Source organism: Diabrotica virgifera, chromosome 2 (assembly GCF_917563875.1).
Source record: "Diabrotica virgifera virgifera chromosome 2, PGI_DIABVI_V3a".
NCBI classification, from domain to species: domain Eukaryota; kingdom Metazoa; phylum Arthropoda; class Insecta; order Coleoptera; family Chrysomelidae; genus Diabrotica; species Diabrotica virgifera.
Genome location: NC_065444.1, coordinates 136,177,562 through 136,190,385, shown reverse-complemented (window position 1 = coordinate 136,190,385; position 12,824 = coordinate 136,177,562). Strand labels below are relative to the sequence as shown.

The window sequence follows — 12,824 nt, the reverse complement described above, 5'->3', positions numbered from 1 at the left end:
ACCTAGAACTTGCTGAATTCCCCAATAATAAACCTTGTTTTATATATATATATATATATATATATATATATATATATATATATATATATATATATATATATATATATATATATATGGATTCCGACTTTAGGAAGCCAAAAACGCTATATCGCACCGGTCATACGAAGCCCGACACCTCCTTACGAAGCCCGGATTCGGGCTTCGTAATTCTTTAATGTTATTTCCCCAAAAAACGTACTTTACACCATCTCTCGATATTTTAACCAAGCTCAGAACATGTGAATACGCTTGGGCTTCATATATATTCGGACAAATTTTAGAAATGTACCATAGGTAGCTCTGAAATCCTGATTAACAATACGAAGCCCGGGCTGCTTATGCCTGGAATTATTATCAAAACATACACTCGTAGTTCATGGTATCTACCACCAGTTTGCGCTGCGAAAAAAAGTATATACTCTGTAGAAGTGCAGCAGCGTTAGGAAGCCCACATTGAGCTACCGATTATAAGAAGCCCTGAAGTTTGGCAACGTTTTTGCGTATTCCTCAAAGTACTATTAGCTTGTAAACATTTTTATTATTACCTGGCAATGCACATTTTTTGTATTTTTGGGTCGTTCATCGTCATTAATCTTGTGTACTAAGACTCCCGAGAACAGATTATGGTAATTCTTAGCATTACCTGTACACAGTAAGATACCGACAGAAAAAAGATTTAAAAATTGAATCGCAAAAGAATTATTTATTTTAATTGATACAATTAATACAAATTAATACTTTGTATTACTAATTTACTATTTTAGTTTGTAATAAGCCACAGAATTTGCTACCAAATAGGAAATTAATATGACAAATTAAATTATTGTTTTTTTTTTATTTAAAAAAGGTTAATGCCTCGACAACTAATGGCCATTGGCATGGTAGGTACGGTAATTTTTAACAGTTAGGTACCTAGTGTAATGTGTAGTGTGTGTGTGTGTTGAGTAAGTGTCTTGTTACTTTGCAAAGTTGACGTCATTGTCTTTGCAAAGAGACGCTAACTGTATCCAAACGTCTGCGGTTCCTCCGGTGAGTACCGATCCCACAAGGACAGAAACTATTTTCATTTATTAATTTATAATAAATGAAACATTTCTGACCCTGGTGAGATTCGAACTCACAACCATTCGGATTTTTCGATCCAAAGGTAGGCGCTCTTACCACTCAGTCAAGGACGGGGTTAAAGTTATTATTATTAAATATTACTTTATAAAATTAAAAATAGTCATTCTTATGAATTATGCGTATTATTCTGATTCTGATACGATGAACACTTGTTTGATGGGTCTGAGCCACACAATTGAGGGTTAGGCCAGTGTTTCATTCGTATTTTTAGTATTTGTCAAGGCAACAATACATTATGTAGTGCCATATTGCCAAATATAGAGCTAGATTGTGTAGACCACTGTTGAACCATATATCCAATTTTTCTGCTTTTATTGATGTATTAATCTAAAAATGCTCAATTTGTGGACTGTGCCACTGTTGCTCTGAGCGCCTCATTTAATACAAATACAAAATATTTAATACAATAATGCATATAGATTTTCCCTTCGGAAAAAATCAAACAATATAGATGTTTTTTAATTTCATTAAGGGAATGGGCACGTAGTTTCTGCTGAAATGCTACTCAAATGGAATTCATTTTTTTTTTCGAATTCTGAGAAAACTAATAATTATTTTTGAAAATTTTAAACTCAGAATAAGAGATTACGTTATTAGCGAGGGCCGAAAGTCCCTGAGAACTTCTATAATGTTTATTTTAATAAGTTACAGGGCTAAAAAACTAAAAGAAAATTTAGTGTGACTTTTAATTTCAAAATATCTCATTCAAAATAAACTTTTTATTTATTGTAAGAGACTTTCGGCCCTCGGTAATAATTTAGTCTTTCATTTTGCGTTTAAATTTTTCAAAAATATTTATGGTTTTTTTTTTCAGGATTTGAAAAAAAATGAACACAATGTCCGTGGTAATATTTTCCAAATCTTTGTCAGTAGTAAATAGAATATTGCCAGCATATTGTCAGTCAGACAGTGACAATTTTAAATATTTGACCTGGCATTGGGAATATTTTCAGTTGTTGATTAAATAATATTGATAATGTGTTTAATAAATAATTGATTTAAGACGTGAACTTAATAAAAAGTTATTTATTGTTTATTATTTATGGAAGATCCAAAGCAGAGAATACACCAGGATATATTCAGTGATCCAAGTATTGTGTTGTTACAGATGTTCAAAATTGTAAGCGTTTCATAGTAACAATATATTATTAAAAAATCACTTTATCACTTTTCCTCTTTTCTCGATTGATTATTAGCTTTTGTTGTACAGTAGATAAATTATTACTGAATACATAGGTAGTGAAAAAATTATCAGTAGTAATTGCACAAGAGCTCTGAAATTATCGAATTTTTCCCGAGTGACACTTTGACAGTATTAATTTCACGACCCGAAGGGGAGTGAAATTACGTCAAGTGGCACGAGGGAAACAATTCGATAATAATTTCAGAGATCGAGCTGCAATTTGCTGCGATTATTTCATGAATAAAACTGTTTAAAACCAAAATTTTATTGTAATTTATTTATGTAAGTACAAATTAGTACAATTAAACACACAGTTGTTATAAATATTTGACGATTGAAAGTCATCACTTTTATAAGTTTTAAAACAGTAATTGTCATTAATGTCACTGAATGTATTTTTCACAGCAACGAAGGGCATCTGACGTAATATACTTGACGATGGGATATTATTAAAAATGATCAATTTAATTTGTATTTCTGTAGCTTTCTATTGGTCGGAAATATGAAATAATCATATTAATTAACTGAATTAACAATTAAGGCAATTAATTATACTAGTAAAAGTTATCCAAGAACATTCAAAAGCCATCTTTACAGTTAATGATGAAATTGTCAAGTAAAGTTTACATATCCATACCAGTGACAATTTTACTACACGTAATTTGCCGTGTAAAGACAGAAAGAGTGGGGATAGCCTTAAAATATTTGCGAATTATGTACCGATGGCCCTAAGAAATGTTTAATAAACAACATATTAAACAGTTCTACTCTAGAAGTGGGCACTTAATTTTTTATTAAACAAATGAACTGCGAAATTAGATGTTTCTTTAAATAACCCCGAAAATATAAATTTTAGAAAAAAACTGACTTGACTTGAAAAATTCAGACTATTGAAAAAAACCTAAATATAAGATTAAAATTTTTATAAAATTAAATCTGTAGCTTCTATAATTTTTTATTTATAACGCTAAAGTCACCCTTCTCACAAACATTGGCGCACTGTAAACTAGCGAAGTGCACGGCTGAGTTATTTCAGTGTATTTCTCTAATTAATGGATCAAATAAAATTTTACAAATTGGACAAGAAAGAAGGAAATTAAGAGAAGGAACAAGAAAGGATAGCTTAATTGGAAAGAAGAACAATTAAGCTATCTTATGGTTATAATAAAAAGAAATAAAATGTATGGGCATAAGTACGGTGTGGGCTGAATTTTGTTTAAACATTATTTAAAAATGTGTAACTAATAAAATTTTTCTTATAAAGCTCTCAAATTTGCACAACTTATCTTTCAAACATCTTACTAAACCATGTTTCATTCAAAAAAATGCCAAAAATTTAATTCAAATGATATGACGCAAAAATGCAATTTTTGAAAACTTTTACGTAAGTTTTAAGTAAAAACGTAGTTTACAGAATTACCAGCACTTTAAAACGGTATTACTCAAATTTGAAAAGATTTTTACAATTTTATAGGTGATTTTTTAAAGCATTTGATGTATTTTTAAAATTTACTCAATAATTTTATTTTAGAAATGAAACTATGAAACTATGAATGAAACTATTCCTTTTTGACAAAAATTAAGAAAGATAACAAAAATGTACCTAATACAAAAACCGAAAATTACTAACTAAAAAATTGTTTATAAAAAGTGATCAAAAATATTTTCTCTAAAACTTACCTAAAATAAATTTAATAAGCTTGAACAATAATAAATTTTCAACAAAAAAATATTTTTAGCTCTTAAACATTATGTCTGCGTAATTTCGAACCTATTAATAACTTTTTTATTACCAGTTTTACGAAAAAAGTTATTCTTTATAAAATACTCTGCATCGTATATGATCTCAGATGCAACCATCAAATATCAAATTTTATTAATTTTACATACGAGGTTTTACATACGATTTTACATTTTGACATACGAGGTATGTAAAAAAATATGAATTTTACTCAAGAGTAAAGTACCTTTAGATTTCACAATATCGAAAATTGTTATTAAAAAAAGTTGTTTGGAATTACAAAATATGTTTCACTGTTTAATTACATTCTTCTAAATGAGATATTGTGAACTATAAAGGTATGGTATGTTTAACAGTAAATGGTCGAGTTCAATTAGTTACCACTATAAACATCCTGGAATAACCGATAATAGTATAAAAGGTCCGGTTTCAGGTAAAATTTAAATATGTTTTCTGGTACAATTTCTTTGCTTTATTATGGGATTACCGTCTAGTCAGTGTTAATTGTCAAAAGACCAACTCTGTCTACCTCGGTTGCTTATCGCTCCGGGTGGGTCTTAACAATGGGCCAGGTCAGATAAATTTAATAATATTTACGACCGCACTAATTGAACTCAACCATTTACTGTTGAACAAACCATACTGAACTGTTAAGCAAAAGTCATATTTTTTACATACCTCGTAAAAAATTGAAAAAGTTTGATATCTGATGGTTGTTTTTTGGACTTTAGACCAGAATAGAGTATTTTATGAAGAATAACTTTTTTTCGTAAAATTAATAATAAAATAGTTGAAATAATTGAAATAAAATAATGATGATGGGTATCCGTAATTTGAGAAAACATTGAATTTTTTTTTCAATTATAATGATGTAATTATAATAAAACATAGTTTTTAATTCCCAACAACTTTTTATAATACCCATATTTTGATATTCTGGAATATAAAGGTACTTTACTCTTTAACAAAATTCGTATTTTTGACATACCTCGTATAAAATTGATAAAACTTGATATCTGATGATTGGGTTTTAGATTTTAGACTATGCAGAGCAATTTATGAAGAATAAACTTTTTTTCGTAAAATTTGTAATAAAATTGTTTCAAATATGGTTCCTTGCTACGCAGACATAGTGTAGAAGAGCTTCTTTATAAGCATTTTCAAATTGTAATGCCATATTCGGATTCAGCATAATCAAAAACAAAATAGAAACAAAATTCAACGATATTTTTAAAATTATTTTAAATTATATAATTTAACATGATTGTTTGGAATTAAGAACTATATTCTGATATGCAATTTCATCCTTCTAATGGAAAAAAAAATTTGAAAATTTTTCTAATCAACATTATTTTTAGTTGTTTATTTCAAGTATGATACATATAGATATTTGTATAACAAGGGAGGAAAGTGCTTCTTTTCCTCCCGAGAATGAAGTTTACTGCCCGACGCGTAGCGGAGGGCAGTAATCATTCAAGGGAGGAAAAGGCACTTTACTCCCATGTTATACATATGGTTTTTCCACCTTCCTCAAATAACAAGTAATTTTTTCATTTTTACTTAATTTATTTATGTAACTAACCAACAAAATTTATTAGAACTAAAACTAATAAGTACGTACAATATAACTGTCAACTGTCAAATATAAGTCAAAATAAAAATGTAAACATTGTTAAATCAAAATAACAATTTACAGTTTTTTACCATTCTGTGAAATACAGAGTGTTTTATAAATAAACGTTAAAATGTATACAAACTTACGTAATAGAAAATAGATATTGTACAGGGCGTCAATAAGTTATATTTTTATGAATGAAATACCATGATGTCACTTTTACTTTTCTTCCCTAGGGAGGAAAAGTACAACTTTGCTCCCTACAATCAGGTCCGGAAAAGTATACTTTCGGTAGAGGTAGGTGGAAAACTCTTTTATTATTCATTTTACGAAAAACAGTTATTCTTTATAAAATGTTCTACAGGGTCTAAAACCTAAAATACAACCGTCTAGTATCAAATTTTGTCAATTTTATACGAGGTATATAAAAAAAATATGAATTTTCCCAAGAGTACTTAAATAATATACCCTTATTTTTCACAATATTGAAAATTGTGCTTATGTAAAGTTGTTTAGAACTAAAAACCATAATTAACCCGCCAGTGGTCGCTATATGAGATTTTCTCTCACGGTTTCAGAAAATTGCACAGAATTTTTTTTCTGGGAAATTATAAGATCTGTAGTTCCTTCTAGTCTCCTAACTATCCTCCCTCGACAATCTAATAGAATCGTCCGCTTAGATAGTGACTCAGTTGACCTAATATCACCCAATTGTTGAGTCAGCGCGCTTCAAGTGAGACATTCTCTCATCAAGCGACCACCCGCGTTACGAACTGTACATAAAAATTAATTTTATTTTGGCACTTAAAACCTAAAATAATGTAAAAAAAATTGTAATTGTCATCAATCAATTTTTCCAGAGCATTCTTGTTATATTTGTGTGCTGTGCCGTAAATTATCAAGATACGGAGATTGATTAATATTGGTTTAATTCCGATTATTTCTTTTTATTTTATTATATTATTATCTATATTATGTTACATTTTTTTTTCTTATTATTAGTTAATAAAAAAAGTTTAAAAACTGTTTTAAAAACTTTATTTTGTAAAAAAAGGTAAAATTTAGATATGTGAGAGAAAATCTCACGCGCGACCACTCGCGTAACAATATACCTAGCGACCAATGCCGGGTCGCTAGGTTGGGAATCTATCTTTGGTCGGGAAATAAGCCACAATTAAATTGAAAAAATAATTTTATTCGCGTTTGCACGCCCAAATCGGATGTCGTTGTCAAAATATAAAATATTACTAATATTTACTCGGTAATATTTTGTATTTTGACAAGGACATCCGATTTGGGCGTCGAAACGTTAATAAAATTATTTTTTCAATTTAATTGTGGCTTATTTCCCAATCAAAATAATTATAAAAATGCCACAAGAAAATAGCTTCAGAACAACACTAAAAACCATCTTCCAATATTCCATCCTTCTCATTGAAATATTCTGAACTATAAAGGTACTTTATTCTTGATCGAAATTTATCTTTTTTGACATACCTCGTATAAAATTAATCAAAATTGATATAAGATGGTTGTATTTAAGGTCTTTGGCCATGCAGAACTTTTTACAAATGATAACTTTTTTTCGTATAATTAATAATAGACCAGTAAGGATCTGTTTTTAGATGGATGTGAGAGGTGGCATTCAGATTTTTGCGGATAAAGTTAGGTGATAACTTCGTTATTAATAATTGATTAATGCTCCGTCTCAAATATGCCCGGAACATTAATAAAAAAAAATAAAATATTTTAAAATTTCAAAAAATTTCGTTTTTTTTTCTAATTTTTTTGCTTAAACTTTAAAACGATTCGTTTTGGAACAAAGTCGTATAGGAATAAAACAAAGGTAATTAAATTTTCTATCAGATGCCATTGGTTAAAAATCTCTTAATTAATCACCCTTGCTGCAAAATAGCAATAAATATAAAATAAGGGGGCAAAACAAGCCTGTTATTATTCAATTATTTTCCATCACTTAGGTTACACTTGGAACCTTCCTAATTCGCTTAGAAAATTTTTGTAATGTGCTAAAACCGTACACCAAATTTCATTAAAATTGACTTACTAGATTTTGAATAATAATTTTGCAATCTAAACTTTTTTTAAAAAATTAAAATTTTTTAAAATCTTGCACAACAAAAACTAGTGTATACAAAGATTGGTCAATTTTTTTACATATAAAGAAGCACTCCACCTATCTAATGCACTTTACAGAATTAAAATCGGATTGTTTAAGCAGCCTCAGCAATGTTTTAAAATTATAAACAATTTTTTGGCTTATAAACAAATTAGCCCTGTGGCCAGGAGGGGGTGCTGCGGGACCTTTATTTAGATGGACTTACCCAAGATTTTTATGTATTTTTTGACCCGTGGAACACGATTTTTTTGGGTAACAGTTGATCCGGATGTCAATAAAATTGTTATAAACAAACAACTTGAGGAATTACATAACATCGATTTTTCGCAAAATAAAACACTTTTTTATATTTCTTGGGTAAGTCTAAGCAAAAAATGTTCTTACAAGTTTTTTCGTAGGATGCATAGTTTTCGAGATAAACGCAGTGGAACTTTCAAAAAATCGAAAAAGTGCAATTTTTGAACGCGAATAACTTTTGATTAAAAAATAAAATAGCAATTCTGCTGACAGAATTTGAAAGTATAAATCAAATTATACCGGTTTTAATTATTTGCATTGCTAAAAATTAATTTTTTATTATTAAACAAAGCTATTTGTTTATAAGCCAAAAAATTATTTATAAGTTTAAAACATTGCTGAGGCCCCTTAAATAATCCGATTTTAATTCTGTAAAGTGTATTAGATAGGTAAAGCACCTCTTTATATGTAAAAAAATTAGACAACTTCTAAATGGTCTACTTTTTGTTCAGAAAGATTTTAAAAAATTTGAACTTTTTTAAAAACAATTAAATTGCAAATTTATTATGCAAAATCTATTAGGTCGATTTTAATGAAATTTGGTACACAGTTTAAGTATGTTACAAAGAATTTCCTAAGCGAATTACTAAGGTTATAAGTACCACCGAAGTGGTTAAAAACATTGAATAACAACAGGCATATTTTGCCCCCTTATTTTGTATTTATTGCTATATTGCAGAAAAGGTAATAAGTTAAGACATTTTTGACCAGTCGGATATCATACAAAATTCAATTGTCTTTATTTTATTTCTCTACGACTTTGTTCCAAAACGAATCGTTTTAAAGTTATAAGCAAAGAAACAGAAAAAAATCGACGTTTTTCGAATTTTTAAATATTTTATTTTTTTTATTAATGTTCCGGCCATATTTGAGAAGGAGCATAAATAAATTATTGTTAACGAAGTTATCACCTTACTTTATCTGCAAAAATTCGAATGCCACCTTTCACATCCAAAAATAGACGTTTTTTCACAGATCCTTACTGGTCTATAATAAAATAGTTATCATAATTGAAATAACTGAAAGTAATGTTGTATATCCATAATTAAAGAAAATTCAACTTTTTTTTAATTAGAAAGATGAAGTGGCATATTAGAATATAGTTCTTAATTCCAAACAACTTTTCATTACAACAATTTTTAATATTTTGAATAATAAAGCTACTTTACTCTTGAGTAAAATTCATATTTTTTGACATAATATCTCGTACACGGCTTAAAAAAAATGAACTGATGGTTCTATTTTTAATTTAGACCATGCACAACTTTTCACGTTGACGAACAGAACGTCTATAGTCGTCTAATTTCCATTGATGTAATGTGACACAACGTCTATATACGTTGAATTTTTCCCTATTCTACTTTGCAAAATACATATAGTGTCACAACACTTGCTTATACATTTGACGCAGTGTCCGACAACGTGTTAATTGGACACACTGTACAAAACAATTATTGTTATTGTTTAAACAAATAAACAATTAGCGGCAAAATCTGTGAATAGAACTTTTTACTTTAACATGTATATAAACTAACAAAAAAAGTTTTAGAAAAAGATAATCTTGTTTGAATTGCTCCGAAACAATGCATCTTTTCGTTCTATCTTGACTCTTCTAAAATGCTTCGTATAGATTGCTGAATAGAATTGGGCTTCTTATAACAGGCAATATGACGACTTATATACACATATAAGGATCTCGTAGAACAGTCGTATTATTTAAACGTAAATTAAAACATGGCAACATCGTCGGGCTTCGTATAATGCGTAATCCATATACACTGTGAACGCGTTTATACGAGTGGGCTTCGTAAGACTGTAGGAATAAGACAGTGCTACAATCCCCTTACCCCGTAAACCGCGGGCTTCCATTCATCGGCAGGTTGTAGCGGGCTTCCTATCATTTGTGAGCCATATATATATATATATATATATATATATATATATATATATATATATATATATATATATATATATATATATATATATATATATATAAAGACAGTTGAAGGTAACCGGGAACGACCCAATACTAAGGAAGCAATAAAAAACGGGTGCTTCTAAGTGAGTGTCTTTTATTAAAAGTCAAGCTTTCGCCACATAATTTTGGGCTTCATCAGAACTTGCTGGAATGGAAAAACATTCTTTACAATCATCATAAATTAAAGATGTTATTTTTTTAATCTTACCTAAATGTTGACACTATTTCTTAGTGCATAATAAAATTGATATGAAACCACACATTGTCACAAAAACAAACCAATCACATCTCCCAACTGGAGGAAAAATGGCAATCAAAGCCTTTATTAAGTATTAAAATTCATTTTTTAAATCACCATGTGGCCGGCATTTTTGACAAGTAATTGTTAATTAAGTCATGTGTCGTTTCGACTGTCTTAATGACACATGACTTAATTAACAATTACTTGTCAAAAATGCCGGCCACATGGTGATTTAAAAAATGAATTTTAATACTTAATAAAGGCTTTGATTGCCATTTTTCCTCCAGTTGGGAGATGTGATTGGTTTGTTTTTGTGACAATGTGTGGTTTCATATCAATTTTATTATGCACTAAGAAATAGTGTCAACATTTAGGTAAGATTAAAAAAATAACATCTTTAATTTATGATGATTGTAAAGAATGTTTTTCCATTCCAGCAAGTTCTGATGAAGCCCAAAATTATGTGGCGAAAGCTTGACTTTTAATAAAAGACACTCACTTAGAAGCACCCGTTTTTTATTGCTTCCTTAGTATTGGGTCGTTCCCGGTTACCTTCAACTGTCTTTGTTTTACCAGTAACCCGTTACTGTCTTTGACTTTCCTTTTATATATATATATATATATATATATATATATAAAATACCACCATCTTATATATATATATATATATATATATATATATATATATATATATATATATATATATATATAGTAAAAAAAGGTAGTCCAAGTTTTTTGACTAGTTTGGAAAAAATATATAAATACTTTTTTCTTTTTGGGTGTGGTAGTCAAAATAAAATAGGGCTGTGCTAAGGCGTACTATTTATTCTATTCCAAGCTTTCGGAGGCAATTTCCTCCTTTTTCAAGGTTCTACAAAGAAATTACTTGCTAAGTACTCAAAAAAGAAATACAAAGTTTTAACTTACCAAGAATGCTAGATTAAGCAAAAAACCGACATACGTTGAAAACGAACTTATTAAATAAAACATTTAAAGTAGTTAAAAAGTTAAAAAAGCACTGATTTTATAATTAAAAAATATGAAAACGACATGATGCATGTCGTCTTAAGTCTGGATCAAACCATTTCACGAACAGAAAGAGAGTCAAAAAGCGAGATTTACTGTTTAAATAAGTAGAAAGTTATGAAAAAACTTTTAAAAGTAATATCTATGAAAGGCAGTTGTAACGGATTGCAAATACTACCAACTGTAATACCAACTTAATTTGAGCGGGAAATTTGAAAAAAGTTTTTATTATTCATCAAAAAGAAAACAGTATTTAGCAAATATGTTAAGAAAAAATATACTGAACTAATAATTAACTTGATCAAATAAATAAGAAAATTAAAAGAGATTACTAAGATGCAGAATCAGACTAGTCGAAAGTCAATATATAGTTATAAATTTTACTAAGATTCTGGATCTCAGATCTCTTATTAAGATTGTTGTCATCACTCTTGCTGATATGTACCATCTCCAGGAACGTTCTTTTGAATTTATTACTTTCTCTGGCTAATATTTTAGCATTGTTGAAATCGATCTTATGGTCTAGATTGATTGTATGCTCTGCCAAAGTACACGTAGGTTTATTTAATCTACACTCGCTTTTATGTGAGATTATTCGACTAGACAAGTTTCTTCCGGTTTCACCTATATATGATGCTGGACATTCAGTACATTCAATGCGGTAAACCACATCTGTGCATTCTAATGTAGTTAAAGGTTGTTTGATTTTACTGTATAACTGACGTATAGTTTTGATGTTTTTGTTAGCTATTTTGATGTTTTTAAATTCCTTGAAAATTTTACTAAGTTCAATAGTTAGTTTCGGAATGTAAGGAAGGGCATAAAAGTACACACTAGTCTGCGCCGAGTTACTCTGAGCTAAAGGCCCTGGTTGTGACATGGTACTAGCAGTGAGAATGTTCCTATTGACAAAGGGAACATTGCAAATCAATTTATTAATCAGTCTTGGAGGATATGAGTTTTCCACAAAAATATTGCGTAGAATGTTTAAATCATGTTGGAGATAGTCAGGATGAGACAACCTTCTGACACGTTCTTTCATTGCTAAGACTAAATTAGTTTTCATCCTAGGAGGATGGTACGAATGGTAGCTTATGAATCTGTTGCTACATATTGGTTTTCTATACCATTGTGTTTTCACCACATTACCTTCACATCTGTGCAACCTCATGTCAAGGAAGGGCAAGGATCTCTCCGCCTCTTCCTCGCACGTGAACTGCAAATGCGGGTTCTGTTGGTTGAAAACATTTAACGTAGGTTGTATTAGGTCTGTAGGTAGTGCCAAGATCAAATCATCCATGTATCTCTTTATGAATGGTATTTCAACATTAATTTGATGAAGACAATCTTCAATCAAATCGTCCAAGACATAATTACATAATATTGGTGAGATGGTGGACCCCATTGGAGTACCAAAAACTTGTTTATAGTAACTGTCGTTA

General features: G+C 29.4%; 1 protein-coding gene across 1 annotated transcript; it reads right to left on the bottom strand.

Annotated features, from left to right (window-relative positions):
* Positions 1 to 11,731: 11,731 nt before the first annotated feature.
* On the bottom strand, positions 11,732 to 12,424 carry LOC126880800 (uncharacterized). The gene has a single exon (XM_050644862.1). The coding sequence runs from the start codon at positions 12,422 to 12,424 to the stop codon at positions 11,732 to 11,734; it is 693 nt and encodes a 230-aa protein (XP_050500819.1).
* Between the last annotated feature and the right edge of the window lie 400 nt (positions 12,425 to 12,824).

Excerpts from the sequence above, each read along its gene's own strand:
- LOC126880800 (XM_050644862.1), bottom strand. The coding sequence starts at position 12,424 with ATGAAAGAACGTGTCAGAAGGTTGTCTCATCCTGACTATCTCCAACAT.